At 34.7% G+C, this 20,629-nt stretch overlaps 2 protein-coding genes across 3 annotated transcripts; one reads left to right on the forward strand and one right to left on the reverse strand.

Annotated features, from left to right (window-relative positions):
- Positions 1–1,575: 1,575 nt before the first annotated feature.
- On the reverse strand, positions 1,576–7,589 carry LOC114191400 (carbamoyl-phosphate synthase small chain, chloroplastic-like). The gene is given in 11 exon segments (XM_028080571.1): positions 1,576–2,011; positions 2,228–2,341; positions 2,440–2,546; positions 3,552–3,618; positions 3,706–3,794; positions 3,866–4,058; positions 4,103–4,450; positions 4,522–4,628; positions 4,697–4,825; positions 5,490–5,626; positions 7,552–7,589. Coding segments are annotated over 11 exon segments (1,392 nt in total). The 3' UTR covers positions 1,576–1,948.
- Positions 7,590–14,460: 6,871 nt separating this feature from the next.
- On the forward strand, positions 14,461–19,704 carry LOC114190446 (patatin-like protein 6). 2 transcript variants are annotated; one of them, XM_028079333.1, is made up of 4 exons: positions 14,462–15,101; positions 15,206–16,498; positions 17,298–17,608; positions 19,189–19,704. In XM_028079333.1, exons 2-3 carry the CDS (start codon positions 15,392–15,394, stop codon positions 17,565–17,567), a joined length of 1,377 nt encoding a protein of 458 aa, XP_027935134.1. In that variant the 5' UTR covers positions 14,462–15,101; positions 15,206–15,391; the 3' UTR covers positions 17,568–17,608; positions 19,189–19,704. The 2 variants fall into 2 exon arrangements, with proteins under 2 accessions (XP_027935135.1, XP_027935134.1); XM_028079334.1 differs by lacking the exon at positions 19,189–19,704 and having other exon boundaries at positions 14,461–15,101; positions 17,298–17,609.
- The last annotated feature ends 925 nt before the right edge of the window (positions 19,705–20,629 follow it).

Below are 20,629 nucleotides of genomic sequence, written 5' to 3' on the forward strand. Positions count from 1 at the left end.
TTTCCTGTATAAATTATTTTCCCACTGGTCACTATTCTGTTATTCTAGGCATGAATATTTACATTTTATAAACGTGTTATAATAAAAATAAAGGACCTATTTTTTTTTAAATATGTTTTGTATTTTAACCACACAAAAAATACATAAATATAACTGGTGTATAGAATGAGAATCATCTTAGAACTATAATAAAATTTTGTTAGTTTCCTTCTTTTGATGGTATGGAGTTTGGGTAGCAATAGAAAAAAAAATGGTATTTTCATTCTTTGGAGATGAAAATTTTAAAAAGATTAAAATTAGTAGTTGACAGCTGTTTCCAAATTGCACTCAAGGCCCAGTATAGAAGATTCAATCTTTGGGCTGGACATTTTTTTACGAATGTAAAGTATAGCTTGCAGATAGTAACTACAGAGGTGCATGAAGCAAAAGCCTCCATATAAACTCAACAAGGCCCAGCTATTGGCCACCTTAGGTCACTATTTAAACTCTAAACCAAATGCTCCGAAATAGTGATATAGGGGTCCTAATAGTAATACCCAGTTCAACCTGATAGCAATGAGGAACCCATGACACAATTAGATACGAGGTTTGTTGGGCGCTTCTCCTGCACTTTCAAGACTTCTTCTATACCTCCAAAATTTACTATTATACCCTTCATTAATATACAGGTGAAAGTGGGTAACGACGCAGTAAACGAAATTTACTGCGTTGCCAACTTCTCTGCACCCCCAAAATAATTTCATACTATTTCTTCTTCCGTTTCTTCTCCGTCTCATTACTCATTACTCATTACTGTGCCTTCATTTAAATTTTTCTCCATTTCATTCTGGTGTGGTCCCTGAGCTTTCAGCTTCTGTCCAGGTTAGCCTTAATATTAGCTTAACTTTTTTTTTTTCTGTTTATGATGTGAAACGGAATTCGTATTCCGTTTCAAAATGTATGAAACAGCTTCCACATTCTGTTTCAAAAAAACAACACAGAATCTTTATGAAAGACATTCTGGCATCCGTTTCACACCAATTTGAAACAGAATACGTAATCCGGTTCGGGAAAAAATTGAAAATATTTGGGAAACGGAATACGAATTTCGTTTCATAAAATTGTGAAACGGATTCTGTAATCCGTTCCAAAAAAAATCAAAATTTTTTTCTTGAAACGGATTATAGAATCCGTTTCACAATTTTATGAAACGGAATTCGTATTCCGTTTCCCAAATATTTTCAATTTTTTCGCGAAACAGCTTATGTAATCCGTTTCGTAAAGATGTGAAACGAAATTTGAAATCCGTCTCACCAAAAAACAAAATCTCAAATTTATCGTAATGATTCATACAAGACCAAGCAAGTTATCTCGTGGTTTACATGAATTAATGTCGGACTAAGAAAGGAAACAATATGACAAGTACCACACATGTTTCCCCACTAAACAGTTATGTCATAGCATAAGAAAACATCAAACAAGGGTCAACACTTCATGAACAATTGTAGATAGTAACACAAAAAAATAATGCTAACAAAGGATGAAATACTAATATAGAGAATGAATACTTGCACAGGCATCAAGGTGAGGATTATAAGTAAATGGACAATTTTGTTGCATTTTACATGGTAGAGATGTAGGTCACAGGAAAAATATGCTCGTAAACTACAACTGATAAATACAAGGGATACTTACATATTTGTCAAATTGAGGATTATAAAAAAAGAGGTTCCTTGGTTCATCTGTTGGATTCAACAGCAAAGAGGTTCTTTTGTTCATCTGTTGGATTCAACAGCCATCTACAGAACATCCATGCTGCACCAATAACCGATAGAAGAGACAACAAGGCCAAGCATCCAAAATGAGAAGGATCATTTGCAATTATTGCAACACCAAGCATTATGGACTTCGCCAAACTAGCAACAACAATCTCTGTCGTTCCAATGAGATTTGCTTTGGATGATGGGATTCATGTCTGGAGAATCTGTGCCCCTACAACATCATATGACATGTGCCCTAACCGCGATAAAATCTGAACAGACAGAAGCACAACAGTTTATGTTAACAAAATTCAGTTTGAACAAACTTGACAAAAGTTAATTTTACATTAAAAATACAGTTTGAAATTTTCCTACTTCTGCTGTTATAACAGAATTCCAATGACCTGTTGCAACTTTTTTCAAAACTGATATCTTGTACTCATCTTATATTAGTGAAGGTTCAGACACTTCATACTTTTGTGACTTACAATCAGAAATAAGAAAGTAATAAGAGGACTCTGATGAGAAATTGATCCACTCAAGTATACAACAACAGCCATGCTGAGAAGTAAAGCTTGAAATACCAGCCCAACTGCCCCAGCCTGGTACAGGGAAACAATAATTATCTTAATAAAAAAGAGTGCTCAAACATTCCCATGTGCAAGAGTAAAATTAAAACTACTAAAGATAGAGAACAAACCTTTAAAATGCCAAATTGCTCGACCAGAGTTGAAGACACAAATGTTGCAGCAACACCCATGACAGCACACATTCCACTGAACCCTCCTATGATAGATGGATGTAAGCCTGCATAAATATTGGGAAAAACCAAAAAAAACACCGAAACGGATTCCAGGTTCCGTTTCAACCGTCTAGGAGACGACTTCCACAATTCGTTTCAGTTAAAATAAAAAAAAGGAAACGGATTGTGTGTTCCGTTTCAGCTTTTTGCGAAACAAATTTCACAATCTGTTTCGTTAAAAAAAAACGGAGTGTGTATTCCGTTTCACGCATGTTTGAAACGGATTTGGAAAACCGTTTCTTATTGCTTTATTGGGGTGCGTTTTGGGGGTGCAGAGGGTGAGGGTGTATGGTTTTGGGATGCAGAGGTGCGATGAAAAAGAGAGAGTTAGTAACTCTTAATTTTTACCATGGACAAACATGGAAATAAATTTGGTTTTGGGGGTACAAGAGAGATTATTGGAGGTGTAGGGAGAAGCCACCGGTTTGTTTCTTTAAATTATGCCATCAAAGACAGTTTCTTACTGTTTCCCCTTTTTTTTTCTTTTTTCACCCTCATAGGTGTAGTAAAATGACAATTTTATCCTCTATTCTCCTATGTCTCACCCTGTACCTGGCGACGCACCTCTTCATCTCCATTGCCACAGCTAGATCCATCGTCGTAAGAAGCATGAGAGAGGAAGGAGAAGAAGCATAATGAAGAAGGGAGAGGTGCAACAATACCTTTTACCTTTTTATTATAATTTTAATAAAGGTAATTTGGAGTTTATAAATTTCATGGAGATGCAAAGAAAAATAAAAGAGGTGCAGAAAGAAACGTCCGTGATTAGAAAAGAAAATGTGACTCATTTTCTTAAACGAGTTGGGCCGTTTGTTAGGTTTGGTGAATCCATTGTGTCATCTTGGAGAGAAGATGACAAATAAGTTGTTGTAAGAAAAAGAGAGGACTTAGAATAAAGGGGGCTTCTCCCTACACCTCCAACAATCTCTCCTGTACCCCCAAAATCAAATTTATTTCCATGTTTGCCTATGGTAAAATATAAGAGTTATCGTCTCTTTTTCGCAGCATACCCCTGCACCCCAAAAGCACCCTCACGCTCTGCACTCCCAAAACGGATTCTGGAATCCGTGTCGGATGCTGAAACGGAATACACAATCCGTTTTTTTTTCTTTTTTTTCACAGAAACGGATTCTGAAATCCGTGTAGTAGATGCTGAAACGGAACATGGAACCCGTTTTGGTTCCATGTAGATATTTTCTTTTCAAGTTTCTTGGTCTTCTGCTGCTTCATTAGTTCTATAAATTCCCCGAAAGCTGCATAATGAACAACAATATTTGTAACGATTGCAACTAAAATAATTATAGCAATAGTTTATATTTCATACCGTAATCAGAATCATGAGGTCCTGGTGAGGCTTCAGGATGGTATTGAAGAGACATTATTCTTTGAGCAGGGAAAGCAAGGCCTGCACAACTTCCATCATTAAGATTAACATGTGTAACTTCGACTCCTTCTGGCAATGTAGCAGGGTCAACGGCATAGTTGTGGTTTTGCCATTATTTTGAGATCAAATGTTACTAACCTCCTTTTTTTAGTGTAGAAAGTTCATTAGATGGCATACCTGAGCACTAATTTCAACATGTCCTGTTCGAAGGTTACGAACCGGATGATTCCTTCTATGATGGCCAAATTTCATCTTGAAGGTTTTGCCTCCTAAAGCCTGACCCAGCAATTGATGGCCCATGCAAATTCCAAAAACAGGCACCTTTCCCAGAATTTTCTTCACTGTCTCAACTGCATAAGGAACAACAAATGGATCTCCAAGGCCATTGTTGAAAAGCACCCCATCAGGATTCATCTTCAAAGTTTCTGTTGCTGGCCACGTCGATGGTACAACAGTGATTTTGCAGCCATAAGACGCCAAACGCTTAAGTATATTATGCTTGATTCCAAAATCATAAGCAACAACCTGTGATTCATTCAACGGCATTAGATAAGGAATGTGGAAGTGCCTAAAGAATGCTTCTTTCTAACTCTTACGTGGAAAGTCTCTCCACTCCCTCCAGAACTAAAATCCCATTCTTGCTTTGTTTTATCAACCCATTCACGCACAGTTTGACATGACACTCCACTTATTAAATCAATACCTGCAAAATGAAACAACAGTCACACGCTTCTACAATGTTTCCAGAGCCTCAAAGATTCATATTCTTACCAACAATGTCCCAAGAACGAGACATCTTAAGTGGTTCCTCATCTGTTATAGAATTGTCGGTACTCAACACACCAATGAGGTTGCCATCTTGCCGTAATCTGCGTGTGATAGCCCGTGTGTCAACATCATCTGTTGCATCACAAAGCATCACCAAAGTTAAAGGCAAAAGCTACAAACGAATTTATCAAAGTAACACTTGTAGGGTTTATACATTCGTATAAATTACTCACAAATTCTCATGATATATATATATATATATATATATATATATAATATTTATCGGAAGTATCACTATTAGTTTATACAAATAATTCAAAAGTTTATCCTAAAATTACATTAAAATATATACTTATTATATCATTGGCAAGATGTGAAACGAAATTCAAAATCCGTTTCACATCTTTACAAAACGGATTATGTAATCCGTTTCGGGAAAAAATTCAAAATTTTTGGGAAACGGAATACGAATTCCGTTTCATAAAATTGTGAAATGGATTCTGTAATCTGTTTCAAAAAAAAATTCAAATTTTTTTTAAACGGATTACAGAATCCGTTTCATAATTTTATGAAACGAAATTCGTATTCCGTTTCCCATAAATTTTAACTTTTTTCGCGAAACAGCTTACGTAATCCGTTTCATAATGGTTTGAAACGGATTCCATAATTCGTTTCATAAAAGATTTCGTGTTGTTTTTTTGAAACGGAATGTGGAAGATGTTTCATAGTTTCTGAAACGAAAAACGAATTCCGTTTCACATCATAAACAAAAAAAAAAAGTTAAGCTAAGGCTAACCTGGACAGAAGGATGGGAAGTACCACACTTGGAGGTTACTCACAATACAACCTTCCTTCAAAGAACCAACAAACAGAGAACCTTCAACTACAGGAATCACAACGCACCGTGAGACACCGAGAGAATAAACAAGAGTCCTTTAAAAAAAATGAATGAAAGTTATACAAACCTGGGAAGTACTACACTTGGAGGTTACTCACAATACAACCTTCCTTCAAAGAACCAACAAACAGAGAACCTTCAACTACAGGAATCACAACGCACCGTGAGACACCGAGAGAATAAACAAGAGTCCTTTAAAAAAAATGAATGAAAGTTATACAAACCTGGGAAGAGGGACCACCACCCACCAGAGAATGAAATAATGAAGCTCAGAAAAATTAAAGCTCAGGAACTTCTTCAGGGACCACAGAGAATGAAACTGAGAAAATTTTAAATGAAGGCACAGTGGAACGGAGAAGGAACAGGAGAAGAAATAGTATTGGGGGTGCAGAGAAGTTGGCAATGCAGTAAATGAAATTTACTGCGTCTCTACCCACTTTCACCCACTTTCACCTGTAAGTTAAATAAGGGTATAATAGTAAATTTTGGAGGTACAGAAGAACTGTTGGAGGTGCAGGGAGAAGCGCCCAGAATAAATAAGAGCACCGGAAAGAGTCTCGAACAAAAACATTGAAATGCGTACAATTTTTGAATGAGTAAAAAAAATTAAGAATATAATGTTAAATTAGTAAATAAAATAAGAAACAGAGTGATGCCACAATTCACCATGAACAGTGACATGACAAATACAAAATAGTTTTATTTTTGCTAGATGCAATGAATCTAATTAAAATATTTATATGCGAGGAACTACTAATAAACACGCAAAAGAATATATATGAACCATTATAATAGTATATCTATGTAATATTATTCTATATAATTTTATTTAAAATAATTTCACTCTTAACAAATTTTCAAACATGACTATTTCTTTTTTAAGTTTTATATAAATTTTCTATTTTTTAAGAAAATGTTTTTGTTTACACTTCTAGAGTTTGTGGCTAGAACATTCTTGGGTCACTTTGCTTATAAAGAGATGTATTTTACAAGTTCTAATTAATTGTCATTACCTCCGAATCTTAATTAATATTATTTAATTATTAATATTTGTATTTTTTTAAAATCAATTTTTAGAATATTTTCATAATTTTTCTATAATTATGATTTTCCTAAAATATCAATCATTGATTTTACTATTCTTATGTTACCGTATTAAATGTGTAGAAGATGTTAGATATGTATATGTCATCATGAGAAACATGTACAATAGGTGTTTGATGAAAAACAATTAAAAGAAAGCTTTTATGCTTTTCTTATTGAGATCTATTAGGAATTTGTTAAATACATATAGTACAATATCTTATGATATAAAAAGGAAAACTAAAACTTAATCTTCATCAATAGAATTAAAAATATAACAGAGAATATATAGTAATAGTGGTTTTTCAGGTTGATCTACTAGAAATTTGTTCAATACATAGCGTACAATATTTTATGATATAAATGAAAAAGTAAAATCTAATCTTCATAAATAGAATTAAAAAACCAAGAGATATAAGGGAATGTGTTTTTCATTTGATACCATGTTACACATGTATAAGTCATGAGGTGTTTTTCATCTGATACCATGTTAGATATGTATAAGTCATGAAAAGAAAAATTATGCATAATAAGTGGTTGATGGGAAACAACTTGGAGAACTTTCATATTTTCCATGTTAATCTATTATAAATTTGTTCAATATATAGAGTATAATATCTTATGATATAAAGAAAAAATAAAACGTAATGTATCACCATAATACAAAATATTTGATAACTATAAAAGAAAATAAAATATATTATATCCTCATTAATAGAATTAAAATAAAAATATATATAATATCTCTAACAGATAAAAATCAAAGACTTCGAACAGCTTAAAACTAATGAGAAAAAGATTACAAACTTTTAAAGAATTCTCTCCCACGTATCAAGATTTATAAAATCACAACAATCCAAATATTATAACTAAGTACCGTAATTTTGCACCAACAATCATTTTCAGTAAAACCATAGTACGGGTTGGTTTTGTTGAATTTTTGGGTGAACACATTTAATGTCCTGTTGATTTTATTTTATTTTTGGGACGATGCCTTAACTGCATATGTTTACTGTGTCCGAAAACATGGTACATATACGATAAAACCACATTAATTCACTCAAAGATGTTGAAGTCATACCGACTAACATTACAAAATATAAGAGAAACAAACCACGTCGATAACGTGTGATCAAACATGTGTCGGTACATGTTTGTTAAATTTTCAGGCGAAGTGACGAAAATAATTGGTGAAAACAAGAAAATTTGTTTGGTAGAAGCAAAATGCAAATTGGTTTAAGTGACATCATTTTTAAGGGGTCAACAAAGTAACATCATGCATTGAATAAAATTTTCATCCGTACATTAATTCGTGGAGCAACCTACATGGATCCACAGATCCTAAAAGGCCTATAAAAGTTTTGAGCCCACGAAGTCCCTTTCGAGCGGGGTGGCATGGTTCTATTGTAGAACTTTTTTTGTTTTTCCTTTTGCGACTCGAAAGAACCTACGTACGTGCACGAAACAAATATAGTGTTGTAAACAACAATTTGTACCTGGATGTCCTTGATTAGGGCCAAGTAATAAGAAGATGATTGTCCTCTTATTGGGTCTGTTTATTTATTTTTTCTTGACTTTGATTGTTTGAGCCAGTATTTTGTAAAGTTCAAAATTTGACCAAAGATTTTTAAAAGCACGCAGACATCAGAGAAACGTAGCCACGTGAGAATCACGAATATTCAAAAGAGGTAAGGGGAGGCACGCAAAGCTTGAATGTTGGTGTTATTTGCAATGGAAATTACGTAAAGGGTGAAAATGGAGTGGTTGGAAAAAAGGGTAGCATTGGATGCATCTTCATTTGCAAAGAAAGAAAGTAAAACAAGTCAGTGTCTGAGTGAGGATGTCTTAGGCCATTTATAGAGAAAAATATAATGGAGTGGTGGTAACAATCAAAGTAATCCAGATACTATTTTCACAGTATAATATGTTCATCCAAGTAAAGTAAAACATTTGAAGATGTGCCAATAAGAATTAAGGAAAATGAGTTTTAAACTTTGTCGACGAACGAAAAAGGGAAAGATTTCAATTTTCAGTAAAGATCACGCGTATTGATACTATTAGTTGATTGTTGTTACGTATTTATATACACATGTAAAGAATCTTTTAATATAAATTTATATCAAATAATATTATGAAATAAAATAAGTTGATACCATGTAATATAGTTTCAATTTTAGATAAAATAATTTACAGAGAGGAAAAAGTTGATTTTAACTTTAATTTAATTTTACAAAATTGATTTGTAAGATGATACTTGTACCTACTTCTACATTATGAAATTATTTTATCTTTAGTTGATGAAAGATAGAGATATCAAAATAGGTTTCAACTCGTAAACTAATCTGACTCACCACGGGTTGAAGCCGGGTTGGGTTGATAAAAATTTAGTTTTTTCAAAAGTGGATTGAATTCAACCCGACTCACTTATAAATAATTTTTTCTAAATTAACATGACAAAAATGTGTAATATTAGCCATGTTTTCTTGGACTATATGGATACTTTCTTGGAAACAATTCATCATATTTTGGTAGTAAGCATGATGAAAATATTGATTTTTTATTTTATTGTGATTGTCATCTCATGGGTTGCTTAAAAAATTATTTAAATATTTGAATACTTAAAATAAATACATAAATAATTTTTTTATGTGAGTTGGTGAGCCAACCCACTTAACCCACTAAGCCGTGGTGGGTTGAGTCAGGTTGCAAAATTTTTGGCTCACCATAGAGTGAGTCAGGTTGGGTTCACTCATTTTCAACCCGGCTCTTAGTGAGCCAATCCGTATGAACCGGATTGACTCACTTTGACATGTCTAATGAAAGATCTCTAACACACTCTTATGCGGATAGTATGATATGTCCATCAAACAACAAATAACTTGATAACGATTGATATAATAGACACAATAAATAATAAATCTTATTATGATAGATTCAAACACATTACTCTAATACTGTGTTAAGAAGTACATTTTTAAGTCTAACTCAATCTTACAAATCTGACTTATAAAAATAAATTTTTACTATTTATATATTATTTAATCGTTTTATCTTAATTGATATGAAATATATACATTAGCGAATTATATTGAATTATATTGTGAGAAAAAAGAAAAGAAATGAGGATTTTTGAGATGGAGAGAAAACGAAGTGAATGGTTGATTGTTGAAGAGATGCCCTGGCATGGCAGACACGCATGCAAAGAATTGGGAGATGACAAGAACAAACACAAAAAAAAAAAAAGTGTATTATGATTTACGAGAATATCTACATTGACATCGTAAAAGTTAAAGGAGTGGTTTATTATAGGTGGGAGTGTGAGTGGTGATTCAAATGTCTTTCAATCTATTCAAACCCAACTTGCTTCCTCATGTTGTCTTTTTTAATCACAATTGACTTATAACTCCACTAATCCTATCTTTAAGAACCTCGTTTTTATTTATCAAAGTCTTTGTGTTTTCCTATTTAATCTCTATGGCTAATCACCAAACTTCAACTAGTGGACCGTGTTCGCCATTGTGGACTTTCTCACAGTAATGGACTTTCAATCACAATTAGGCAACTACATCATTCATATTAAGTCATCACACATCACACATAATACAAAACAAAACTAATATTTTAAAACTATTATTACCAATATATAGTTAAAACAAAGGAGAAATAATGGAATAAATATAACTTCTTGCCAAATTCTTCCTTCGTTTTGCCAAATTCCCACACTTTCAATTATTGGTATCATGAAAATATATATTTTTTCTTTCTAAAAGGTGCCCTTTATTGATAATAATAATAACAAATAATATAATGGAAGAATGTCTTCAGTGTTGTCCCATTTAAGTTCATTAGAGAAATTGGTTGGGTTTGGAGAATCTTTATTCAAATCCGACGTTATTAAAATCAAACGTTCATTCATGTGGTTAGAGGATTGAATTATTGGGTCATTCATTAATATGTTGATTCAGTCTACATTAAATATATATATAATATAACAAATTTAATCATAATAATTTTCTTACTGAATAAAATATTAATATATAGAATAGTAAATAAAGTTCAAGATAATTCAGTTTCACGATTCAACTTTCAAGATATTACTAGAGTAAAATAAGTGATATTGTTCGAGTTTGTTTTCACATTTAAATTTTAGAGTTAAGCTTTTTTATTCCTATAACTTGAAAAAAATAATAACTTGTTATAGCTCTTCGACTCAAATGTCTTAAACATTGATAAAATGAATGTTAGAAAGAATAAACATGTGGTTAGATATTTAATAATAAAAACATTAAATAAAAAAAGATTGTCGTATTATCGTATAACGGCTTGTAATGATCAGTCATAAGAACAAAATTTTTAACGAATAAAAACATTCTTCGAATTACAAATAGTAAAAGTATTAATTTTAAATTTAAAAATTACTTCAATTTTAAAAACTAAGAACGTATTTAAATAATTAATGAGATTGTAATTATAACAAAAGTTATATTTTTGTTTTTTTGCTTTTTTTTATTTATTTATTGCGATTTAAGTCACGAATTTTGCTTTTTTAATTACAATTTTGTAAAACGTTTCATTTTAAATTCGACATGACTTACTCAATAATATAGTGACGATAAAAAAAGTATTTGGTATGGATCTAGCGAATCAAATTACTTAAAAAAAAATAAAAGTCATACAATTAGAGATGAAAATAGATTTTCATCAATGATAACTACATGTCTTGTTGATAATTGTTTGCATAAGGTCTTGAAAAGTACAAGTGCATATTCAAAAACATTAATTAAAATACAACGTCCATAATCCCATAAATATCAAATACGTGATAAAATAAATAAATAATTAAAACATGAATATGATATGAATATATATATATATATATATATATATATATATATATATATATATATATATATATATATATATATATATATATATATATATATATATTGTTCTTGCTGATGTCTATCCGACTTGGAACCGAATAAGTGTCTAATAAGAGCAAAATTCTGTGTGTCTCGCCAGTATTTTTTCCTGAGCCTTTTATATTAATAAGCGTGTCAGTTCTTAGGACTGTCAACCTGAATATCTAGTAACGTGGCGAAGTGGTTCTGCTGTATGGGGATAACTGACTATTGTGGTATTTCACTCGTTAGTTCCGCTTTGCGAGGGAATCACTTACCGTTGTGGCATCTGGACGTGTTTGGGCCGACCTTAGGGCTTTTGATCGGGTAAGTGATTTTAAACATCCAGTGGCCCATTAGTATTATAAACGAGTGAAATGTCACAACGGTAAGTGATTCCCTCACAAGGCGGAAGTAAAGGGTGAAACACCACAACCGCCAATTATCTCCCATGCAGCAGAACCACCTCGCCATGTTACCGAATATTCAGGTCGGCAGTCCTAAGAACAAACACACTTTTTCTCATAAAAACACTAACGAGACACACAAAATTTTGCTCTTACTAGACACTTATTTGGTTCCAAGTCAGATAGAAATCGACAATATATATATATATTAATCTGATATTTGAGAAATTGAATATTACTAAACATTACCGTATTGGATGAACATGAACATTTCCCTCAAAATTGATACGACAATACAATGTAGCTCAAATGTCACCCTATTTTTTTCATGATACTCTTACCAAATGCGAGTTGAATTCAATTGAGAGAATTGATACCCATATGCATATATACAGTACATTTTTTTTATCATATACAGTACACAGATGGACGAAATCCTTTGCAGATATTTTATCATATAAGGTGAATAGTGAGAACAACATAGTTACATGGGACATTTTGCTCAAGTACCAAGTTATATATTTCATTTCACGACAACTTAATTGATTATCATTTGAATTTGTCATAACCATTCCAGGTCACGCACACCACGCCAATTTTTATACTGTTGCTTTTCTTCCTTATCATGCACTATGTCATCTATATTATGTGTCAATATATTTATCCTATTTCTTATCAATTACTTGTAGTGGTGATCCACACGTTAGTCACCTTTAAAAAAATAAAATAGAAAGAGAAGTTAAATGATGGATGATGAGAAGACATTAATTAAGTAATTGTAATCAATTAAAAGAATTAATTACTTAAGAGTTAAGTTATAAAAATGACTTTAAAAAAAGTTGTGTTGTGAGAAAGGTAATTTGTAGTAAAATAAAATGGGTTAACGTCTCAGGCCATGAGCTGAAACTTCTGAAAATAACAGCTTTTATTCTATTGTTTTCTATTGCAATCAATCACAAACGTGGAATAAATTGGTTATTGAAAAAAAAAATTCCTAAGAAGTAAGGCAAAATCAGGGCAAACTATCTACGTTGAAAGAAAACAACAATGTAACGTCGGAATAAATTTTCATTAATACCATTTTTTCAAGATGTGATATTTACTATTTGCATGATTATAACGGTGTACATAGATTAGTATAATCTTATTCTTAAGTTAAACTTTAAGATTAAGTATACAGACTCAGTTTCGAGGCAATACTTAATCTATAAAAAAATATAAGTAATATAGAAACTGTTAATTTATTTTAACAACGCGATATATTAAAAGAAGATCAATGAGTCAACATTTACACTTAAATAGCCTATTTTCCTGAAATTTGATGATTATATTTTAAATTAAATTTGAGAACAAGGATTTAAAGAGTAAGATGCTTTTAACCAAGATGCACTCATGGCTTATAATTGCTCCATTTTGTGGGATGTTTTTACGTTGTTAGTTCTAGCAATAGGGTTGTAATTAGGTTGCACCTTAATTGATATTTTATAATAATGCCAAGTTCATCTTATCTTTTGCATGCTTTTAAAATAAGTCCCCGAGTGTTATTGTACTGAGTATTCCTAAAATTAGTGGAAATTTCTCTGAAGTTTCATTCTCATGAAAGTTATGTATACTAAGATTGATTAAGACAATAAGATTTACATGGGGAGGGAGATCAAGATGGCCATAAATTAAAGTTTATAACTTTCTTAATTGTTTCATAAAAAATACAATGTTCGAGTAACTCTAACACAACGTTTTCCATTATCTTCTGTTTCCTTATACGATATTTGAAGAATTTAGAATTTTACTGCCAACCGTTAGATTAAACAAATGTTAAGAATAAAAAACTACAACTCTTGTTTTTATGTTTAATGAATTCCATTATTTATTTGCAATTTCAAAGAGAAATTGATGGTAGAAGATTATTGAAACGAAGAAAAATGAAATGTTTTTAATTAATTTTTGCAATTTTTGCACCTGATGACCAGAAACTGTCTCCCTGTCCCTGCTGTCTTTTGTCCACTGTCCTTCCTCTCCTCTCATGTATGCCCAAAAGAAAGCGAGGTGGTCCCCACGTCCCTTCGCAAGGGCAATGCCCCCAGCTCCATTGCCAAACTACCCTATTCCTTCTTCCCCCAACAAATGCACCACTGTTTAAGAGAGGCGATGTGTTATTTAATTTATCATTTAATGCAAATTAGCAGAGTACACTTGGTGTTGATAATGCGTCATTAAGTTTTTAATTAATAAGAAAGGTGTTGCCAAGAATGAAATTGAAGTGTAGACGTTAGAAATAGGGGAAATGAAACGTTGATCACGGAGCAATAGTGTTGGTGCAATCTGAGCCATGGATGGCGAGCACCACGATTGACGGTGTACAAGTGTCGGTGGCTCATTGGTGATGACGCTCAATTGCTCCAACACAATTCCTACTGTGGGACCCATCACCTGTCCCACTTCTCTAATTCTCTATAGTTGAGTTGAGGAGGCCACAAACACAAACATTACATTACACCTCTCTCTCTTCCTTTCTCTTTCTCTTTCTCTTTCTCTTTCTCGTTTCTTATTATTTGTATTTGTTTTTTCCATGACCAGAAAGGCTAAACTGTAGAAGCCTAAAGAACAGTGAATAGTTGCGATGGTAAAAGAATAAAAAAGGTGAAAGAATGAATGGGTATATATATGTGTGGGAGTATACAGATATAGATATAGATATGGTGGTGCAGCTGTGGTGATTTGGCATTTTCTGGTTTTTGTTCGGTGCTTGTTGGTTGGTTGGCTTGTTGGTTCCACTTGGTGTTTACATAGAGGAGCTAGCTTAGCTACTTTGGGCAAAAGAAACCCAGAGAAACGCAGACCCAACTGCACCTGCTGCTCATACACTAGGAAAGAAGAAGCCCCCTTTACGCTTTACACACAAAACCCCTACTTTTTGTACCACGGAATCATTACTCTCACTCTGAGTTTCAGTTTCAGCTTCTCACTCATACCGAGTGTTGCAGGTTTTAGTGCTCAGACAAATAATATAATTTGCGTTTTGGGCGATTGGAGAAGGAACTCCAGCAGAGCGATTGCGAAATCAAAAATGTTGTTTTCCAATTGTCATCTTGGTTGGTTCAGCATTCTTGTCAAATGAGGTATGTGTTTTTGGAATGTTCTAATTCGTAGCACGCCTTCGAATCTTCCACGCCCAAACCCCCCTTCTAGAATAAAATTCATTTTCCGCTTTATTCTTTTACAGGTTTCCCAGGTGATTGTTTTTCGACACGGAGATTAAATTGCATGCAATAGACGCGCAAGATGTTTTAAACACCATGCGGTGAACCCCCTTGTGCTGTTTTGAGAGGAAAACAAAAGAAAAAGAGTTGCGTTGTTTCGTTGATTTCGAGAAAAAAATTCCTGTAAAAATTTGAAGCAAAACAGAAAAATGGACTGCGATAATGAGTTGGAAATGCAAGAACCGAGCATTGAGACGGATAAGCTTAGCTACGAAATCTTCTCCATTCTCGAAAGCAAGTTCCTCTTTGGCTACGACGATCCGAAGCTCTGGTTTCCCAAACAAGTACCTTCCAAGCCGGAATCCGAGGCCCCGCCGAATGTCACCGCTGTGGACGGCGTCTCCTCCGTCAAGAACCAGCGCGGAAAGATATGCATTCTCGCCATCGACGGTGGCGGCATGCGCGGGATTCTCGCCGGAAAAGCCCTGGCCTACCTGGAATCAGCGCTGAAGAAAAAATCAGGCGACCAGAACGCCACCATCGCGGACTACTTCGATGTTGCCGCCGGCGCCGGAGTAGGTGGCATCTTCACTGCGATGCTCTTCGCAACGAAGGACCACCAGCGGCCGATTTTCGCCGCCGAAGACACATGGCGGTTTCTCGCGGAGAAAGGAAGCAAGTTCTACCGCGCGGGTGGCGGGGGCGGGTTCTTGAAGAGGTTGCTTTCCGGTGGTTCAAGTTCGGTGGCGACGGCGACGGCAGGTTTGGAGAAGGCTGTGAAAGAAGCGTTCACGGCGGACAAGGGTGGGAGTTTGACGCTGAAGGACACGATAAAACCGGTATTGATTCCGTGCTACGACTTATCGAGTACGGCGCCGTTTTTGTTCTCACGTGCGGACGCGTTGGAAACGGATAGCTTCGATTTCCGGTTGTGGGAGGTGTGTCGAGCGACCTCGGCCGAACCGGGTTTGTTTGAACCGGTTCAGATGCGTTCCGTGGACGGTCAGACAAAGTGCGTGGCGGTGGACGGAGGGTTGGCGATGAGTAACCCAACGGGGGCGGCAATCACGCACGTGCTGCACAACAAGCAAGAGTTTCCGTTCGTGCGCGGCGTCGAGGACCTTCTGGTTCTGTCCCTCGGAACGGGTCAACTCTTGGAGGTGAGCTACGACTTTGACCGCGTCAAACGCTGGAAGGCGAAGGATTGGGCCCGGCCCATGGCCCGCATTTCTGGCGACGGGTCATCGGACCTGGTCGACCAGGCCGTCGCCATGGCCTTTGGTCATAGCCGCAGCACCAATTACGTCCGCATTCAGGTATTTTTAATTTTTAATTTAAAATGTTTTTGGTGGGGTCAGTTACTGAATTTTGTTCTTAGTCAAATTGTGAATTGTCTAAATGTCACAATTAGGCTTTGAATAATTTGAATAAGTGGAAATGGAAACTGTTAATGGGTGTCAATTTTATTTTCTCTTTTCCGGTAACTGGTTGAGTTTGTGAACTCCATCAACGTCAATGGTGTATTAAAAGGAGTCAATTTCACACCAGCCGGAGGGTAGGGGGTGTGGGGTTTCCGTAGGGGATCTGTTGTGTGTTGTCTTGATGTAGCAAGTTGATGAGTATGTATGGGACAGCATAGCTGGATTTGGACTTGTTATGGGATATCTATTGATGGATGGGTGTTAATTAATGTTGTGCTTTTTGTTCATTTTTATCTCTGTTTCCATTCTCGAGCAACTTGGATTCGCTCATCAAATGGATACACATTGCATTTTGTCAGTTGGATTCATCGAAGCAGTGCCCAATTCAGACTCTTCCTTAAATAGAGCCGTGTCGTGTGAAGCAGAAAAGCTTTTTAAGTTTAAGCAGAAAACCATATGGGTTGGGATTGCGATCACCAAAAGTTTTTATTTTAATTTGAATGAATTTATGCGTGTGTCTGGTCATTTAATTTCCTTTATGGTCGTTCATTCTGTCCTTTTCATTTGAGTGTGTGATGGTGGGTGGCATTGAAATCTTACTGACACCGTCCATGATGTAGAGATGAATGTAATATTTAGCAGGGTATATTTCAGTTTTACACGATGGATGTTCTGATGTATTGTTATGTGACAGGCAAATGGGTCGAGCATGGGGCGTTGTGGACCCAATGTGGATACAGATTCAAGTCCCGGCAACGTAAAGATGCTGGTTGGAATAGCAGAGGAGATGTTGAAGCAGGAGAATGTAGAGTCAGTGCTGTTCGGAGGAAAGAGAATTGGGGAACAGAGTAACTTCGAGAAACTTGACTGGTTTGCCGGAGAACTTGTCCAGGAGCATCAGAGGAGGAGCTGCAGAATAGCTCCCACTGTTGCTTTCAAGCAAGCTACCCCAAAAGCGACTTAGGCCAATGCCCAACACTACCAAGAATCAACCAAAAGAAAAAGGTAACCACTCTTTACTGTTTTCTTTTGTGTTTACCTCAATAATTTTTATAGACATCCTTTCAAACAAAGAGTTTTAGGGGACCCGCTGAATAAATTACCAAAGGGAAGAAGGGAAGCCATCCTGATTAAAATAATGATGCCGATTAAACACTACTCAGGTGTTTTTGTTTTCACTTTTACTAAATCAAACATGCCCGACAATACATTCTCCAACTAATCCCATTTTTAATACCTCCATTTGATCAAAATCACACCAGCAACATTGTTAAATTCTTTTTCCTTTGAGTGAAACCTTCCTATTTTGTTTTTATTTTTTTTTCTGTTCACTTGGGAAACGGTGGTGATGGGTGAACTGTTGAACATAGTATTTGTAAAATGAATTGGTGGGGGAGGATCACCTACCTGTGGATGTCTTGTAGTGAAATATGATACAGGCTCATCCTAACTACCCCAATTGATTTTCATTGACTAACATTGAATTGTTATCAAGAACAGGTGCTGAATTTGTCAGCTTCTGTGTATGCGTGGACGTGAACTTGTCTAAGGCGTGTCCTTATTAGCTCAGTATATATTATGAAATCTGATAACAGGCAATATGTCGTATAGAAGGAAGATGAAAGAACATAGGTGATGTCGGGCCACCGACACTCGTTGTTAGAATTGGGAAAGGGCATTGTGGTCAATTTATTTGAAAAGGGGAAAAGCGGGATGGGGAGTTGGAAGATGTTAATAGGGTATTTTGATCATAAAGAATGAGATCATGGCGGGACACCCTTAAAGGTATTTCCGTAGTCCTGAAAAGGTGCTTCTTATGTCATCATGCCAAGCCCGGTTGACTATTAACTTTGTGCTTCAGGGTAAATCAGATTAAGTATGGAGATTCTTAAAACCAGTTAACTGCGTGTAGAGAGGGCATTCGGGTCATTTTATTGAAATTCTGATATTCACTAGTTGTAGGTCATACCCTAATGAAGTAGCTTCCTCTTTTTCCTGAGGTTTGTCGTTTCTTGTTTCCTCCTTCCTTCTATATCTTTGCCAACCAAAGATGGTAGTTTTCTATGCCATAGAATAAATGACCCGGCCTAATTCATTTTTTAAAGTTACTGTCAGATTTCCCAGAAACCAGTTTTCTTACTTTAATAAGTATGTTTCTGGGGTTGATATGGGAAATTAACTTTTTTACATAATTTTGACCGAATAAAGAACATTTGTTTGGGCAGTCAAAGGGAAATTGGTTCAGGGGTGCAATGAAATGGAGACAACATTACCAGGCATGAGCACTTGAACAGATCTTCTTTTAAAAAAAGAAAATAACTGAACAAAAGGTATTCGCTGCTCACATGTCCCCTATAAAGGGAGAGTGTTCAATCATTTTTCTTTCAAACTCCGGAATGATTATGTTTGCCAACCCCAATGGCCAATGGGGACTCTACGAAATTGAAGTTCGAAGCAATATGATTATTTTCACTCTGTCTAACTCTTGAAGTATAAAGAAGTTGATGTTGTGAGAATTGCAAAATCCTTGTATCTGATGCCAATTGTATGTAAAAGATTTTGACGTGCGGTTTGATTTGTTGCAGGGAAAAACCGATACAGGAGGAAGAAGGAGGAAGGGAAAAAAATTAAAAAAAAGAAAAGAAAAGAAAAAGGCAGATAGTAGTAGTAGTAGTAGTATAGCAGCTTTACTTTTGAGGATTAGACAAAGAAGGTTAGGGAGTCGAGTGAAAAGGACAAGTGGTGTAAAAAGGGTGGAAAATCTTTGTGGGATACTTTGCTCTCCGGAGGACAGACATTGTGGTGTCCACTCTACCTTTCTATTAGGGTAAGAAACCAAGAAAGAAAAAGCCAAGTGTCTCAGTTTAAGCTTTTTAGGGTCAAACATGAATCAAGTGTGAATTTTTCATTTTTAAAATCAAAATTCAGGGTGCCAAGTTCTTCTCCCTCACATTCTTCCATTCTAGTTTCCTTTTTTATTCAATCATGTTTTGTAAATCTCTCCTATATTTTAAAAAGTTTCATCACTGCTTCAAAGAAACTATGAAGGTGGTGGGCTACATTGTTATTTTAAATTTCAGATATGTGCCCATTCTTGTCTCCGACCACAGATTCATTTTTCTCCTTAAGCTTTTTCTATTTCTTAGGACCGTTATTTTTGGTGACAAATGGATGCCAATAATGTTCTGTTGGATTTAATATTGATTATGAAATTAAAAGTAATAAAATTATGTCATCTTCTGATTGATGATAACGCTTTTGTATATTATCAATATATGATTACTCATCTTACGTGACATAAAGGATTTCAATTCCATTCACAAATTACACTTTATTGTAATTACAGACTTATCAATATTGATTTGTCTACATCGACCCGGTTATTGATTTCGTTGCTTAATTAAATAAGATTCATATAATTCGAAAACAACAAACTATCCCGTCACTAAAACAAGATATAGACCAAAATAAATAAACTTAACTAAAAGTATATTTTGGTCATCATAAAATTTGTAAATTTTTATTTATTTATGAATTTAAATCATGGTCTCTTCATTCATAGTAAGTTTTTCATTTTTACAATTTAAAAGCATGATTTTGTACATTACTAGATTTTATCTTGTAAATTATGAATGGATGTTCTGTAATGAGTTTTAGTTTGAAGTTTGGAAAAGTGAAATGGCTAACGTTGGTGTCTGTGTGAAGTGGTAGTTATAAGACAAGAAGCCGTTATTCTCGGGGCTGTTTGCATTGTGTGTTGTGGAACCTAACTGGGGTGAATAACAACTAATGAAAATTTGAGGTGGTCTAATCCATGTCATGCGCTACTGTTTTATCTGCTTCTGAGCAGACCAACAAACTTATCCAACATCCAACATCATCGTCAAAATATCATATGCTGTAAAAGTAAGATAAAGTAGCAATAATATAAACACTAATTATTAATTTTTTACTTGTATTATGATAAGAAATCAAATTTTAATACGTTGTGGTAATGGTGATAAATGAAATATAATAATGAAAACA

The sequence above is a fragment of the Vigna unguiculata genome, chromosome 7 (assembly GCF_004118075.2).
Source record: "Vigna unguiculata cultivar IT97K-499-35 chromosome 7, ASM411807v1, whole genome shotgun sequence".
Lineage (NCBI taxonomy): Eukaryota > Viridiplantae > Streptophyta > Magnoliopsida > Fabales > Fabaceae > Vigna > Vigna unguiculata.